At 37.3% G+C, this 18,995-nt stretch overlaps 1 protein-coding gene across 1 annotated transcript in view; it reads right to left on the minus strand.

Annotated features, from left to right (window-relative positions):
- itfg1 (integrin alpha FG-GAP repeat containing 1) overlaps window positions 1-18,995 on the minus strand; it is a 105,673-nt gene that overhangs the window by 62,953 nt on the left and 23,725 nt on the right. The window contains exons 8-9 of the mRNA XM_066713711.1: window positions 14,809-14,893; window positions 3,144-3,238 (exon numbers count right to left, since the gene is read on the minus strand). Of these exons, the coding sequence (XP_066569808.1) occupies window positions 3,144-3,238; window positions 14,809-14,893 (180 nt within the window). The remainder of the gene's footprint in view (window positions 1-3,143; window positions 3,239-14,808; window positions 14,894-18,995) is intronic.

The following is an 18,995-nucleotide window of genomic DNA, read 5'->3' on the forward strand; positions in this document are numbered from 1 at the left end:
ATCTATCAATCAATTAATTAGTATTATGGTTCCAAAGAGAAAGTTCATCAAAGGGCTTGCAGTGCAATCAATGTCTAGTGAGAGTGAGACTGAGGCTGAGGCTACTTGGCTTCATTTCCTCAAACTCCAGACTTGTTAAAGGCAGCCTGTGCTATCCATTTGCTGGTTCTATAATGTGACTGAGGTGAGTGACAGTATACCTGCTCAGTTCAATAAGACCTATTCATTTATCAGTGAAAGCAAATGGCACACTCTGCTGAACTGACAAGAGAAAGCCTGCCGAACAAATAAAACTCGGCAAAAGACTTGATGTATTCCTGGATTGAAATAAAGCCCAGCGAAACTTGGCCACAGTTGTTTTCATAAATCAGACAGAAATAGTGGATTATAAGCATTATAGTAGAGCTCCAAAAGTATAGTATAAAGTATTTGCATTTCACCTTTGGCCGCCTGGCTGAAATTCAGCTGAATCCCAGAAACCCTGAGTCCCAGAAAATAATGAATTCAGGTGCTGTCAGCTCACTCAGCACAAACATGGCAATCTTATACTCTGCAGGTGCCCCAAAACTCAAGAGTGCAGATAATGCGAAAGCCTCATTAAAAGCAGCAGGTCGTGCAGCTGACATGAGAATGACACTGTAAAAGTGGAAAAATATGTTCCTATTACGGTGATAAACTAGTCTCAACCTTCAAAAGCATATAGACTGCTGCAACTCATAGGAAGAAGCTCTAGCCCTCCCCATTTCATTTTCTCACCTAAAATAAGCAATTAATATGAAATGTTTAAAATGCAAATTAATGGTCTGAATTGAATACTTGCTTCATAGAGTTCCCTGAATAAAGAAGTGGTCCTACTGTGAAGGATCCTTTGTGACATCAGCTGCTGAGATGATAATAGCCAATTCAAACATTCAACAACCACATTAATCGCTCATGTTCTTCAGATATCCTTATCTGAAATAAATTGTCCGAGATAACGCCAGCCTGAGGAGTCTATTTCTACCTGTTGTTGGCCATTCAATATGTTATTCACACAGTTTGGATTTATGTGAAAAAGTTGTGGCGTTCCAATGAGTCATTATGTCACATTTATCGTGGATCATGGATCTACCACAGAATTGTGGCAAAAACTTATATAAAGCAGTGCAAGTAAATGACAAATAACTTCTAAAACAGTACATTTAAATTAAATTAAATTACCAAATGATGGATCAGGGTTGTAATGTAATGCAGTATAGTGTGTTCTTCAGAAGTCCCATGTGCATCATAAAGAGCCCACTCAAGCATTCTCACACAATATCATACAGTATCTCACAAACTCTATGGTTCAACAAAGAATTATGCATGGACCTGCCTGCAGACCTATTACAGCAATAAAACCCCATGACATTGCTATATGAGGAATTTCCCCATGGGCAGACTTGTGTCTAATAGGCCCATTAACATGTCTGTATTTCAGCCTAACAAGACTGCTTTCAATGCTGACAAAATTCAGAAAAATATATGAGAGCAAGAATCTGTTAAGATTGCTATTGGTTTCCTTAAGAGAGTTCTTTTAGACAAGTTTTGAGAATTATTCAAGGTTTACCCAAATAATGTAAATGTATTACATAAACAAATGCAACATAAATAAATAAGCTGTGGCACCTTCTCACTATGGGGTATGGGTGATCATTTTTCTTATTTGGACCATGCATTATCTTAACTTTTTTAGGCCAGATTATAAGGCAATACATTAAATGAAAGAAACTGTCCTTGGGCAAGGATAATTCCCTATTTCCAATAATGCTCATAAGCAACATACATGGTTTTAGTTGCTCCTATGGTATTATTTGCAATTGTGGACATAAATATTATGAAATTGTGCATTGAGATGGCTATTTTTTCTTCAAAGAAATTACTCAAAGTTTTGAATCTAGTACCTGAAGTTTCTAAAAGGTAGTGCTATTACCTGATTCTTTGTAGATTGATTGGGTAAATCAGAGTTCTTCTCAGTGCACTGTACAATTAGCTTTAAAAGTATTTGACTATATTGCACTTCAGTAATGTTGAAATTCTCGTATGTAGTATGTGTATTATGTGGTTTTGAATACAGCCAGTGTCTCGAGTATTGTTCTCGCGCATGTAAACCTGTTCTGCAATGTTCCTGCTAAAACAGAGCGAGAGCTGTATGTAGAGCTAATTTACATTAATTCACTCCTTCGCTATGAAATCGCATGACGTCGGGTAAACAGCAGCTCATCTCGAGTGCAATAAACTAAAACCATGTAAACCCCGAGAGGGAGAGGGGCATTTAATCTGTGACTCAAGCACAGTGTCTCAAGTAATGTCAAAACACAGGTAAACTCTACCATTGCTTGCAGTCTTTGTATTCTGCGGACGGGAAGGGAAAGTTTGCAGTAACGAGATGTATTTTATTAACTGTAAGGTAACCGTAAGTAGTCTATATCTATGCAGGGATGAGTTCTGACATTCAGAAGGAGAGCATTTCTCTTTCTGGATGAGAGTCTTTACGTTATTAACACTGACGCAAGTCTAAGGCATCAGAAATAAAACTAGGCAGAATTGAATTACTTTATGAGTTACTACTAGGTGTACTGTTCTAACATTCACAGATGTGTTTGGTGTTATGACAGCTTCATAATTGTTGAAATGACGTTGGCTATTTTTTGAATATACATGGACCCAGAGTTTCTATATTCAGTTGGTTGGCAAAACAAATGAGTGAAGTTATATTCCCTTACTAGTTGTGTCTGCATCTTATCACTGTGTCAAATATTAAAACCTTGCTTTTCTATGATAGAACTTAGGTTTCAATGCACATGTAGAATGGGCAACTATAATGACAAATGTCAGTCTGGCTTCATGGTAGTAGAGAGGAAACACTTAAACCTCTTAATTGCACTGCACCCCCCCAAACAAGACAAACAAACAATCACTTACACTGACAAGGCACTTCATCAAATAAAACGCCTACTTATCAGCAGCAACATTTATGCATAAGAACAGTTGCAACAGGTGCAGTTTTATAAAATATAAGCTCTCACAAGATGACAATAATAAATTCCCATCCTGGCATGCCATTTGTGACAAATTGTTTCCTGTCATGCCCTTATTAAAAGAAACACTTTTGCATACAGTACCTCCTCCTTCCCTGGTTTGCTGAGGTATATGGCACTTTTCTGACAGTGATTATCCATACAGACAGGCAGCAGGTGGTCCTGAAACCCATCACCATCTAAGAAGAGAGAGCGAGAGAGGGAAAAATAAAGTGAAGCTGTCACAGACTCCTATTGACATTCATAGAATAAAGTGCACACAATAACAATGCAAATTACAGGCAGCAGAGGACCTGGAAAATAGACGCTGGTGGAAAGTGAAAGAAATTACACCCAGTGGCTTTACCCTTGTCCCTGCTATCCCTGGTACTAAAGCACTCTGCTCTCCAATCATATTTTGTTTGTTTGGTTTTTGCCTTTTAAGATTTGGTGTAATGCAATGGAAAATGACATGTATGGTTTTGAGCGATATCTAGAAAATTCAGATTTCAGAATTCTGTGTGTTCAGAAGGGCATGTAAGAACATAACATACCAATGAGAATTGGATATTTGATCCATTGTGCTCGGTTGGCTGCTCTTAGCTAATCAATCCCAGAATCTCATTCAGCCACCTCTTGTTGATCCCACAACTACCAATCACACGAATACAGTCTTCAATAAGCATCACAGATCTCTTATTTTCAAACCTTTTTGACACAAAGCACAAACTCTCTCTCTCACATATACCACCTTTTCCTTGATGCATTTTAATTCCACAATCATACAATTCAATTGTAACAGAATTGCTCATCAGTCTGAAATCACATCCTACATTGAGCCCGTGAGTGATTAGAGATAGTCATTCTATTGATTATGGGATCATGCTAAGAGTGTCTGATTATATTTTGGTTTGTTTTTTAGCACAGATTTTCATAACTGATTCAATGTTAAACACTTTCTAATGTGTGAGGTTGCTTTTCAAAAGATACAATAATCTTCACAACTCTCCCCTAGTATTACAATTATTTGTACTGTTACACTGAAGAAGAAGAAGAAAAAAAAAGAATAACTATGGTCAGGGGCCTAAATGTCACCTCACAGCATGAAACATTATTGATATAAAAAAAAATATTTTAATAAAAAAAGCTAGAGAGAGTAAAGGAATACTAATGAGCAAGTTGTTTTCAGCATTATGTCTTCTTGACAGCATGCTAGTCACTGTGATTCTTGATTATAGTAAATCCTATTAATGAATTATGCAACAGGGCACTGTCACTTCAAAAAAAGCAATTACTGGTATAATAAAGCAGATGGGATGTTTTGTCTAGCATATGTTCTATACCCATTAAGTCTTCAGCTTCATTACAATAAAACAATGGTTTTAACAGAACAATTCTGATCGTTGCCTCTGCTCTCTAAAGAGAACTACTTTGGTGAATGTGTGACCTCCAGATTTACCTATTTATTTTTGTCATGTCGAAAACATTACTGATAGAAGCCTTCACAACTGGGGGAAAACCAGTTAATTCCCAAATTAACTTAAAATATTCCAAGTAAATCTAAGAGAGCAACTTGGTGTCTATTGAACACCTGTAGACAGCTTCACATTCAATTGGATTTCAAACATGAAATCTGTTAAGTCTTAATGAGGTGAAATTTCAGGGTTGCTGTACACTGTGAAATACACAGAGGGTAATATCTACAATAATTTATGTTTATAAAGCATTTATTGTGGAATATTTTAAAGAACATGTAGAAGTCAAGTGTTTGTAGAAGAAACCAGAAGTGGCCTCCATATTGCTACATGGGCTGTTATTCTCTTCAGAGCCATAATAAAACCAAATGCCAAAAGTAGGTATGTAAACAAGATTTATGTCCAATTAATACTAGCAGTGCCTGCATTGCGCAAGCTTGCGTTACATACATATTATGATTTAGCACTTCTTCCAAGTGCACTGAGATCTGCAGGAGCAACTGGAAAAGAAATCTCTCTTCCTGCATCAAGGACAGAATAATTTACTGGGCCTTTCATGGGCTTATGAGTAACGGCAAAAGTGGCTTTGCTTACAGCGGACACTAGAACAGATCCGACTTTTCTGCTATTTTCTCTCCAAAGTTTAAAACACTGACTCCTGGAGATGCCATTTCTCAAGAAAATGTCCTTCTCTGCAGGATGAAAGAACAAGTCTTCTGACATGTTTAATTTTCCTTTTCAAGGTTGAAAATAAAAATGATGTATAAAATCTATTTTGATACATTTACTGGTACAGCGGTCTAACACCTTTTGAAATCAAACATGTTTATATCTTTATTTTAGCATAATTCAGTTGTTACTAATGCTATATGTTCTACACTTGTTAACTTGTTGCATGATGATCTCCCCTTATAATGGAAAAGAAAAGCAGAAACATACATTAATTAATTCATACTTCAGGATTTCATGCATGAAATTGGATTCATTATAAAAAGCAAGGAGAGAAAAAAGAAAGCTTTACTAAAACATAGACCATCCTGTTTCAATGTAGTATATGTTGTTTCCTAATTGTAGAAGATGACACGGTTCAGAAATATTTATTATTTTACCATGTCAAGACACTTAGTCCAATACCCACAATAACAGATTCAGGGTGCAAATTCACAGAGGTCATTCTAGGACTCGTTTGGAAAACATTCTCCGAGGTAGCTTAAAAAAAGAGCTGGTGTAAAGTGAGAATAAAAAAGAACTTGACAGGCAGATGTAAAAGCGTGTTCAGAATAATTCTGACCTGAAATCAAACATGTCACGTCCTGTTCTCTAAAACTCTCATAATTTTAGAGGGAAGATAGTGTTTTTTAAATTATTTCAGATTTAAAAGGAGAAAGTCTATTTTGCTTTTGTTTGATCTCTGGAGGTCAAATCCATGTTTTTCAAAAGAGTAGGTGCTCTGAATTCATTTATTGTAATTAGTCTGGAAATCTGGTTCCAGTGATACTTAAAAAGCACACCGTTTATATATATATATATATATATATATATATACACTCACCTAAAGGATTATTAGGAACACCATACTAATACTGTGTTTGACCCCCTTTCGCCTTCAGAACTGCCTTAATTCTACGTGGCATTGATTCAACAAGGTGCTGAAAGCATTCTTTAGAAATGTTGGCCCATATTGATAGGATAGCATCTTGCAGTTGATGGAGATTTGTGGGATGCACATCCAGGGCACGAAGCTCCCGTTCCACCACATCCCAAAGATGCTCTATTGGGTTGAGATCTGGTGACTGTGGGGGCCAGTTTAGTACAGTGAACTCATTGTCATGTTCAAGAAACCAATTTGAAATGATTCGACCTTTGTGACATGGTGCATTATCCTGCTGGAAGTAGCCATCAGAGGATGGGTACATGGTGGTCATAAAGGGATGGACATGGTCAGAAACAATGCTCAAGTAGGCCGTGGCATTTAAACGATGCCCAATTGGCACTAAGGGGCCTAAAGTGTGCCAAGAAAACATCCCCCACACCATTACACCACCACCACCAGCCTGCACAGTGGTAACAAGGCATGATGGATCCATGTTCTCATTCTGTTTACGCCAAATTCTGATTCTACCATCTGAATGTCTCAACAGAAATCGAGACTCATCAGACCAGGCAACATTTTTCCAGTCTTCAACTGTCCAATTTTGGTGAGCTTGTGCAAATTGTAGCCTCTTTTTCCTATTTGTAGTGGAGATGAGTGGTACCCGGTGGGGTCTTCTGCTGTTGTAGCCCATCCGCCTCAAGGTTGTACGTGTTGTGGCTTCACAAACGCTTTGCTGCATACCTCGGTTGTAACGAGTGGTTATTTCAGTCAAAGTTGCTCTTCTATCAGCTTGAATCAGTCGGCCCATTCTCCTCTGACCTCTAGCATCAACAAGGCATTTTTGCCCACAGGACTGCCACATACTGGATGTTTTTCCCTTTTCACACCATTCTTTGTAAACCCTAGAAATGGTTGTGAGTGAAAATCCCAGTAACTGAGCAGATTGTGAAATACTCAGACCGGCCCGTCTGGCACCAACAACCATGCCACGCTCAAAATTGCTTAAATCACCTTTCTTTCCCAGTTCAGGAGATTGTCTTGACCAGGACCACACCCCTAAATGCATTGAAGCAACTGCCATGTGATTGGTTGGTTAGATAATTGCATTAATGAGAAATTGAACAGGTGTTCCTAATAATCCTTTAGGTGAGTGTATATATATATATAAATAATCAAGGGCAACCCTTCAAAAAGTCCCTTCTAGTCCAATGTGCGCTTGCACATTAAAGTTTCTTTTATCTATTTTGGTTATTCCGTGTCAGTTCACTCTCCTCCATGTCTGTTTGTGTTTCTGATGCACATTTCTTGCCGCATCTGACATGTGTGGAAGAACCGGGGAGCTAGCAAAGCGTCCTAATGACGAAAAATATTGCCGTAAAGAGTGGGATTTGCGACACCACGATATAAACGATAGAGCATAATATGAAACGATAGATGTTTCTCTATCGTCAGACGATATATATCATCATATCGCACAGCCCTATTGTGTTAAATTAACCTTTACTTTTCGCTGAATCTTAAAAATAAATAAAGGATATATTTATACTTTGAACAACCACCTCTTACACCGAAAAATTCTGAATTGATCTTTCCTTAAATTAAAATCATAGTTTAAAGCATCTTTGTGTGTTGTAATAGCATACAAAAAGATACATACTTCTCTTTTGTTAACCTCTTCAGTTGTTGGAGGTAAAAACAAAAAAGACTGGATTTACTTCAATGAAAGCACTGCAACTAATATATTGAATCATTAACTTGAGGTAGTGCTGAATAGAAGAACAAACAATCAGCAGGGTTTCCCGCAGCTATATTTAGGCCATGCAGGTCATCTGGCGAAAAATTGTTTCGGCCTGGCCCAAAAAATGTGTGAACATTAAAAAAAAAAAAAAAAAAGATTTTTTCGAACACAAGTGTACTTGCACATGGTCCGCTTGTCACTCTCGTTCACGACGGTCCACCCCCTGCTCAAAAATCCATCAGCTAATCGGAAACAGACCGCCATGAGATGCAAATTTCTGTGGGAAACCCTGATTATTTGTGATGTAATTTTTTGTATGTTATTTTTGAAGCAAAGCTCATATAGTGAAGCATTCAAAGATATCAGATTATTGTTTTTAGATTCCACAGAAAGAGTAAAACTTTCTGAAATGTGCTTCATTATTAACTTACTTAAACAAAAGCACATCTTGGAAATGTACATTTAAGATTTACATAATTTCAACAGAATACAAAATAGTATACTATTATACTACTGCTACTAAGCTACTTACTTTCACTGATGCACACTATACTAACATAAATATTACCACTACTTTGACTACCCTACAAACTATCACTGATACTTATTAAAAAATACTGTCACAAGCAGGAAAAGTATCTTCCTGTACTTTCAATTCTCATTTACTTATCAAAGTAAGTTTGATTCATGTATGTTTTGTCTGAGGTTTATGACAAAAATATTTATGAAAAAATTAAGTAGTGGCCTGTTGATATTACAGTAATTCACAAATAGATCATGCTGATATCTATATCTATCATATTTTGACACAGCCGGGGTTTCTCGGGTGTATAGGGAATATGTATGTGTTGTGAAGCCTTGAGAAAGGCTGTAAAACAGAAAATAAACCTAACCCCAGTCAGTGTAGGACACTGGCTATACAGTTCCTATCTGCCCCTGGGCCAATAATCAGATCCGGCTTGATCACCGTTTTGTTTGAGGGTTAGCAATAAACAATACTCCGCTGGCTCTCACTACATGCTGGTATCGACTGAACTTCTCCTCTTGCCCTCAGTTACAATGCAATTCTGGAAAGTCACCACTGTCCATTTATGTGGTGAGAGGTGTAGCAGTAAGTACCTGCAAGTGTGTGCGCTTAGTCAAACTGCACCTGTGTCTGGCAGGAATCTCCCCTTCACAGGTTGTTGTTATGCCATGGTGTCGATAGAGGGAATCCAACTCATCCTGATATACCAGCTGTCATATACCATACTGCCTACTGTGCCACAATTAAGTCCATAAATATTTGGACAGTGACACAATTGTCATTATTTTGGCTCTGTACACCACCACAATGGATTTGAAAGGAAACAATCAAGATGTTCTGTTGGGTAAACGGTGTAGGAATTACCCCCATTTTTATACGTGGGTCCCCCCAATTTTAGGGGCTCAGAAGTATTTGGACATACTAATATAATCATGAATTAAATTGTGAGTTTCAGTACTTGGTTGCAAATCCTTTGCAGTCAATGACTGCCTGAAGTCTGGAACGCATAGACATCACCAGATGCTGGGTTTCTTCCCTGGTGATGCTCTGCCAGGCCTGTACTGCAGCTGTCTTTAGTTCCTGCTTGTTCTTGGGGCATTTTGCCTTCAGCAAGTGAAATGCTGCTCAATTGGATTCAGGTCAGGTGATTGACTTTTGCAGAACATTCCACTTCATTGCCTTAAAAAAGTAATGGGTTGCTTTTGCAGTATGCTTCGGGTCATTGTCCATCTGCACTGTGAAGCGCCGTCCAATGAGTTTTAAAGCATTTGGCTGAATCTGAGCAGATAATATAGCCCTAAACACTTCAGAATTCATCCTGCTGCTTTTGTCAGAAGTCACATCATCAGTAAATACAAGGGAACCAGTTCCCTTGGCAGCCATACATGCCCATGCCATAACATGCTTCACAGATGAGGTGGTATGAATCGGATCATGAGCAGTTCCTTCCCTTCTCCATACTCCATAGATCTTTGTCTCATCTGTCCATAGGATGTTGTTCCAGAACTGTACAGGGTTCTAATGTGGTCTTCCTGTTTTTGGGGCTTACCAATGGTTTACATCTGGTGAAGTCTTCTCTTGATTGTTGACTTTGACACAGATGCGTCTACCTCCTGGAGGGTGTTCTTGATCTGGCCAACTGTTGTCAAGGAGTTTTTCTTCACCAGGGAAATAATTCTTCTGTCATTCACCACAGTTGTTTTCCGTGGTCTTCCGGGCCTTTTGGTGTTCCTGAGCTCACCAGTGCATTCTTTCTTTTTAAGAATGTACCAAATAGTTGATTTGGCCACACCTAATGTTTTTGCTATCTCTCCGATTGTTTTTTGTTTTATTATTTCTAAGGCAAAACTGAAGGCAAAATGCCCACAGAACAAGCAGGAACTAAAGACAGCTGCAGTCCAGGCCTGGCAGAGCATCACCAGGGAAGAAACCCAGCATCTGGTGATGTCTGTGGGTTCCAGACTTCAGGCAGTCATTGACTGCAAAGGATTTGCAACCAAGTATTGAAACTCACAATTTAATTCATGATTATATTAGTTTGTCCAAATACTTTTGAGCCCCTAAAATTGGGGGGACCACATATAAAAATGGGTGTAATTCCTACACCTTCAAATCCATTGTGGTGTCGTACAGAGCCAAATAGATGACAATTGTGTCACTGTCCAAATATTTACGGACCTAAGTGTATGTGAGTGTGTGTGTATGAACTGTCTATATTTTATTTTCCTAAGTTCCATGTTCATTGAATTAATTGTGCTTAAAATAAAAATGTTAACACGTAGCCTACATATTCTCTTAAGCAACTTATTCTCACGATTGTCCATGAATAATTGCCAATTAAGTTATTTTTATGTATTTGCATTCAAGTAAACATTTAAGCATGTAGTGTTTAATAGATAGTAACATTGTTTATAATTATAGATTGCTGTATATAAAGGCAGTGTTTTAGAAATCTAGATCATACTAGATTAACTAGTAATAGGCACTGAGATTGGTCTCAGCACTCTCGACTATCCACATCTCAAGAATTATTTGTAAAGTACGGGTAAAAGAATGAACCTCAAAAAATATATAATAATACCAGATTTTTTTTTAAGTAACTGGTCATATAATCTTTCAGTTCAGTGAGGAAAACCATATCAAGTTATTTTCCATTTTGAATGGCAGGTGCAAGAAAAACAACAACAACAACAACTCTGCTCTTGGATAAACATTTCTCTTCAGGCCTGCCTTCTAGATTTCACCTGTCCCTTAGGAGAAGAGGGCAACTCAATCTTAAACAAACACAATACATGCAACCACCTTGGAGTTCACCTGAGTGAGTGCAGCTATTTCTCTAGTTGTAATTTGAAATTATTTTAAATTTTCATAGAGAAAATATATACATTTCACTGGTATTACTATGCCCTACAGAAAACAATTATTTTCAGTCTGTTCATTCACAGGTTCTCCTTCAAGCTATATTCAGGTTATTAGATTTTTCAGATAGGATATTCCAACTTAAATTGAGTATATTTAGTTTGTTTTCTTTATTTCATACACTAATATATGTATAGGTATATATACTGTAATTATAATTGAGATGACCCCAAGTATGTCTTTCCAAACTACAAGACAATCCCATACTTCTAATGAAAGGCAGGCTTCCATGCCAAATATACACTCACCTAAAGGATTATTAGGAACACCTGTTCAATTTCTCATTAATGCAATTATCTAACCAACCAATCACATGGCAGTTGCTTCAATGCATTTAGGGGTGTGGTCCTGGTCAAGACAATCTCCTGAACTCCAAACTGAATGTCTGAATGGGAAAGAAAGGTGATTTAAGCAATTTTGAGCGTGGCATGGTTTTCGGTGCCAGACGGGCCGGTCTGAGTATTTCACAATCTGCTCAGTTACTGGGATTTTCACGCACAACCATTTCTAGGGTTTACAAAGAATGGTGTGAAAAGGGAAAAACATCCAGTATGTGGCAGTCCTGTGGGCGAAAATGCCTTGTTGATGCTAGAGGTCAGAGGAGAATGGGCCGACTGATTCAAGCTGATAGAAGAGCAACTTTGACTGAAATAACCACTCGTTACAACCGAGGTATGCAGCAAAGCATTTGTGAAGCCACAACACGTACAACCTTGAGGCGGATGGGCTACAACAGCAGAAGACCCCACCGGGTACCACTCATCTCCACTACAAATAGGAAAAAGAGGCTACAATTTGCACTAGCTCACCAAAATTGGACAGTTGAAGACTGGAAAAATGTTGCCTGGTCTGATGAGTCTCGATTTCTGTTGAGACATTCAGATGGTAGAGTCAGAATTTGGCGTAAACAGAATGAGAACATGGATCCATCATGCCTTGTTACCACTGTGCAGGCTGGTGGTGGTGGTGTAATGGTGTGGGGGATGTTTTCTTGGCACACTTTAGGCCCCTTAGTGCCAATTGGGCATCGTTTAAATGCCACGGCCTACCTGAGCATTGTTTCTGACCATGTCCATCCCTTTATGACCACCATGTACCCATCCTCTGATGGCTACTTCCAGCAGGATAATGCACCATGTCACAAAGGTCGAATCATTTCAAATTGGTTTCTTGAACATGACAATGAGTTCACTGTACTAAACTGGCCCCCACAGTCACCAGATCTCAACCCAATAGAGCATCTTTGGGATGTGGTGGAACGGGAGCTTCGTGCCCTGGATGTGCATCCCACAAATCTCCATCAACTCCAAGATGCTATCCTATCAATATGGGCCAACATTTCTAAAGAATGCTTTCAGCACCTTGTTGAATCAATGCCACGTAGAATTAAGGCAGTTCTGAAGGCGAAAGGGGGTCAAACACAGTATTAGTATGGTGTTCCTAATAATCCTTTAGGTGAGTGTATATTAATAATCAAGAAAAGTTAACTTTGCTGGAAAACAAAGTATATGAGCTGTATTTGGGCATGGGTTAGCAGAGCATCTCATGTAACTGAGATGCAGACTAATCAAGGGAATTAATTCAGGGAATGCAGCACAATATTGCTGATCAAAATGCATAAGGCCTATTTTAACTTAAAATAACCACAGTTCTCATCTCATTACACTTTTAAATAATAATAATACAAAAAACACATTTGTAATTCTAATTACAGAATAGTATTCACATAATATAGCATTTTATCTACAAGTCACAACCTGTGTATTCCAAAAAGAGCAACATTAATCACTAGCAAAGCAACAAGGTGCACTGCATCTCTTGAACTCCCAAATCCTTCAGTCCGGCTTTCAAACGCCCAAGGAGTTTGTTTTTGAATACCAAGAAAATCAATCACATGCATTTAAAATACCAAGTCCATCTGGGGAGCTTTACAATTCTGGCATACAGAAAGTGAGTGGAGCTTCACAAGCCCTGTAAGCTTTCAGAAACACCAACACCTCTCTAAGCAAGATGTCCTTATTTTCTTTCAGTGTCAATATGAGTGTCTCCTAGTTAAGGGAACACACCATATCTACTTCAGAGATAGATACAGAATACCTATTTAAACCATAAAAGGCCAAAACCCATCTTCAGATACTTGTCACAACATGAGTCATTTCAACTGATTCAGATCCATGCATAAAGCAGGTCCCAAAGACAGTGAGAAACCCGCCTGTGCTCTTCAACTCTGAAGTCTCAAGATCAGTAGGTGGATTTTGGCCACTGGGGTGTTATGGCACAGTCGAGATGTTATCACAATATACACAGTATTCATGTAATTTGAAAGTACGAGAACTGTTCAAAATTTGAGTATGCCAATAAAAATATAATGCACACCATCTATGAAAAAACAAACAAACCAGAAACATGAATTCTGAAATACTTTCAGTTCCCATGTAACTGGCTCTTTCATTGCACCCCACAATGCAAAGCTGCAAGGGTTAATGTTTCAGTAACAGGAAGTTAAGGGCGTGACATTGTCTAAATCAGATGTCTGTCAGCAAAGGCATGACAAGGATTAAATGACACAGCACATAAATGTAATATTTCAGTACATTAGCTGCCCCTCTCTGTTATTCAATGGCAACATTTGTTACAAGAGCTTGGTAATATGCGTTTGGAAAATTAGAACATTACCATATAGATGACTAAACAAAAGTACACGATGCGAGAACCAGGCAAAAAGCAATTAAGCCCTGTCTCTTATCTTTTGTTGATGTTTATGACAACTTCCCATTGTTTAACTTAAAACTATACCCAGAATAAGATTTATCAAAATGAAATCTATAACCAAGGCCACATGTCTTTGTGTAGCTTCTTCCCAGAAACAACTCTTAAAAATATATAGCCTCCTGAGGATTACCTAAAGCACAGTAACCATGGAAATAAAATGCTCAATTACCATAGTGAAAAAGAATATTGAATAACAATGGAGAGTTCTTGTTTGCAAAATAACCAACTGCTTTGAACACAAAAAAAAACAGATTCCAAAGACATCTATATAATTTCACCTATGTAGTAATGCTTCCAGAAGTGTTATTTAAAACCCACATTTCAATATTTGTGAAGATACAAAGTATTTAGATCAGTCATTAATTAAATTGTGTCTATCAGATGAATGTATGATTTGTAACAAAGGAAGTGTGCTTTTGCGCAAAACAATATTGAGAGAAACAAAAGGAAGCCAAAGGATGACAAGACTGCACATGCATTTCAAGTCATGGTTGCTAGTATTTTCGGGTATGAAAAGTGAAAACATAAAATAAAAATAACTTTTTTTTATGGAATCGTTATTTTACAAAAGATGACAGATAGATGGACCAAAGCAAAGCAAGTACTTTATAGTCAACTAATATGTTTGACACTGCTGTGCTGATTTAACTGCCAGATTACATTCTATTCCTTCACTAAGATGTTATGTATAGAATTCAAACAAAAAGAAAAAAGAGGAAAAAAACATTAGAAGAAAACAATCTTACCAAAGTCTGCAAAAGCTGACTGCCCAGTATGCATCACATTATCTGGTGTGAGACTTGTGAATTCAGCCTTGGTGAAGTTCCCATCCTGGTGAAGAATAAATAAACAAATCATGTTAATTTACTAGTACGTGTTCATTAATTCTAAATACATCACCATTTATCGTGCATTTGTAGCACTTCTTGAAATGTACATCAAACCATTTGAAAAAGTAAAGAGGAAAGAAACACATGAACTCAATTTACTCTAACAAGACTAATGAACCGATTTAGAATTTTTAATCAGTTGCCTTGAACAGATTTCATGCTTTCTGATTACTTGTTCAGACCGAGCAGGAAATACAGCTGTATTCTTTAATATACATCTCATTTCTGTATACACGTCTGCAAAAATCTCTTGAGATGTAATTAGATATCCATTTTGAACAGAAATACCCAGGATAGAAAGAGTTAAATGTTTTATAAACATAAGAAAAGTGACACTATTACTAGATTCTGGAAACTACTGGATCCTCCCAAATAATATCAGATTTCAAAGAAAAAACATCTTGTTGCTATAGTATGGCACAGCCCTGTGTTTCACATAAAGCATTTTAGAGTTCACTATCACTACGATCTGTAAAGTATTTAATCAGCAAACAGTATACTTCACCTACATCAATGTGAGAATCTTGTCATAGCATGAAAAGATAACTTAATTACCTCTAAAAATACATCATACTTGAATCCTGGGTCCAAACCTATAGATATCTATGGGTAAACAACATAGCTTTAAAATGTAACAGCAAATGTCATATCTGCTATGAAAATTACATTGCTAATGTGCAGACTTGAGCTTGTACAGGTCATCAGTTTGACTTGATGAAAGAATCATCGCTTTCTGTTATTCCCATGTTTCACTCTCTCTCTCCACAACTTTCAGTATTGATTTCAGCAACTGCATGTGATAGTATACATGGTTCCAAGGTCACATTGTGTTGCGTGCTTTATGGATTTGAGCAATAGAGAAAGAGTCAACTGTACAAATCTGACAGACAGAAAGTTAAAGTGAACCTCAGGTGGATTGTGTAGGTCAGTTTACAAGGTCGTGCTTTGCAGCCTGTTTTTATATCACAGAAAAGTTCAGCAACAGGGTACGTTAGTTATGGGGGTGTGCAGATACCAGTGGCATACTTCATTTGGAACTACCTAACTACATAAAGAAAATCTCTCTCCAGCAACGTAACATCGTGACACACAATACCCAAACCTGTTCATGACATTCCCTTATTGCCTTGTTTGACAAAGGAAGCTTGCTTTTTAAACATTTTAGGTTATACTAACACTTGACATTCATTTATTTAGACACCTTTCCAAAAACTGTTTTTTTCCATTTGACTTCATACTTACAGACACTCTGGTCATATTAAAATGGATATATAATTAATGTACCTACCAGCTGAAAAAAATTAAAAAATAAAATAAAAAATACAAATTGAATTTACAAGAACGGTTTTATCGGCAGTGTAAATTATGAATATTTTATCATGGGTTTACTATGAAGAGACTAATGTGGATAAAAAAAAAAAGGCAAGTCTTATGTTTGATGATAGTGAAATTAAAAAATTTTACTGGCTCACTGAGCCCACGTTGCACAGGATTGTAAGTTATCTACTTTTATGTTTGAAACCAATTGGACTGGAGTGAAATAGATTACATACATACATACATACATACATACATACACACACACACACACACATTAAATGCACTAGTTTGGCATATTATTTGGTTTGTATAGTTGTATTGCTAAACCAATTACAGCATGTATATGTTAAATTCTTTGGCTATAATTTCTACTAGAAATATGAAAATGTAAAAGTAGATAAAAAAAAATATGATGAAAAGCAACAACTTTACACATTTAGGCTCTACACATGAAGATTACATTTTGGTTTATTCCTGATCTGCAGAGGAAGCTCTGGTATGCAACAGTAGCTCTTGAAGTTTGAAAAATAACCAAGAGAAACACCCGCCGTGATGAGGAATGGATGAGAGGCAGCTGATTGTGATGGAAGGCATGAGCTCGGTAGGCTGGTTATTCTCACTGATTGCAGAGATCCAGCAGCTTGATATCAGAAGGGAAGGTAACTGCGGGTGACTATGTATGATGGACCCAATGTTTCAATCAATTATGCCACTGATGCACTGCTGGGAACAGTGAGGCACAGTTAGCAGCAGCCCCTGCTGCAGAATACAGGATTGGACATTTATTCTGCAGCTCACAAGAAATTGCTTCTCTTTCACATCAACTGCTGTGTAGAGGTTCTGAATAACAGAGCAATGCTATTGTGTTGGTGGGCCTCTTTGCAAGACAGTCAAAAGCAGAGATTGCATGATAACTGACAACAGGAGCAGTTGATTTCATGATAAGGAGAAAGGTACAGGAGTTGGGGGGGGGGCATCATCTGTCAGCACTAAGGTGAAATGGGAAATCAGCAGATTGACAGGTATTTAAATTGACCATTTAGCCCTTTAATGCTGCCCGCCTTCCAATTTGGCCTTTTCTAAGTTTCTAATTGAGAAAAGCACTGGAAAAGTCCACTTATTTACAAGGGATTCCTGAAAGAAAGCATTACTGTACTTCTTTATCACCAATACAATGCGTCCCTCAAGCTTCACAACAATGATTTAAAAAGTGTGACAAAGAAAAATAATGCTAATCGCCTTTTCTCTCCCCATTACCAATGCCCATTGTGTCTGAGATTTACCATACATCAGCAGACAGATGAACAACATGAAATAGTGCACGATTATGGCTTTCAATGTCCACATATTGACCAAAAAAGCTGCAATAACTAATGTGTTCCATCCCATTTACACGGCACTCATTTTAAAATTAATATATATTAACTAAGCAATACTGTTGAACATCTACACACATTTTGAATCCCTAAGCTAGGTTTTAATTGGCATAATTACATTTGATGGGTATTACAGACCGTGTCTTAAACCTGAACCAGTTAGTAGTAGAACATTATTAAATTTCAAATTTTAATATTTATTTTAATGAATATCACAGATTGCGTAAAAACAGTAATGTATACTGCATGTTAATTAGCAGGATAAAAAATTAGACGGAGATAAGATCCCTACACAAGGAAAAATATGAAAAATACCCTGAAGAAAAGACACTGACACTGAAAATGGCTTATCCAAAATTTGTGCAAACTCTTTTATACTTAATGAAGGCAACTGTAAATGCTGTCATTTTACAGTATTAGCAAATAGCGGTAAATGGCAAAACTGATTCAGTGAATAAACAGAATATATGTTTTATAACTTCTAAGGAAAATAGTGATTGAGAATATCAAGAATTTAGAATGTCAGATATAGAACTTAATACACAACCCTGTTAGATTAAATCAAGATCCAAACACAAAAAACAGAGCAGGCACAAACACAACAGCATTTAGCAACTAAGCCTCATACATCATGCAAAACAAGACATGCACCCCTGACATCTATATCAGGGGTGCAGAATTGATGAGCAATATAGGTCAGCTTCTTCAAGTTGAGGGGGCTCATTTTAATATTGAAGGACACAGCATACATGTAGTTTTACATACATACTACAATTCAGAATTCATCTTTTTAATATTCATCAATTGGAATTCTCAATTCAAGAATAATTTAGCACAAAAACTCATGGGCATGCATATGTATCAGCAGGATGCAATCTGAATTGGTCTGTTGTGTATTTCAGAGTCCCTGCAGTACTAATGCTATTTACTCTAACCAGAGCAATACAGACTGCAAAAACAGGTTCAATAATGAAGGTTGGTGCACGCACGGTTTTCATTCAGGATACGCCACTGTCTCTAACCGATTCCTGAGACTCTTAAGCTTTTCTGATGATCAAATCCCACAAAACAAACATCTATTTGAAGATATACGAATATGCTTGAAATACAAGTTGATACCAGGTTTATGAGAATTTGGACTTCTCCCACTGGTTACGGCATAAAGTAATAAAGTCTGGCATACAATTGAACGAATGACAAAGTCCCTCATTTGCACTACATCCCTAACCATGAAAAATGGCCCAGCAGAGAGTAATTGGGAAAATGTAAGAGTCATTTGTTCTCCATAGCCATTCCAGCAGTGCCATGTTAAGAGTCAATGCAAATTCACAAACATTTCATAGCAGA

Source organism: Amia ocellicauda, chromosome 9 (assembly GCF_036373705.1).
Source record: "Amia ocellicauda isolate fAmiCal2 chromosome 9, fAmiCal2.hap1, whole genome shotgun sequence".
NCBI lineage: Eukaryota > Metazoa > Chordata > Actinopteri > Amiiformes > Amiidae > Amia > Amia ocellicauda.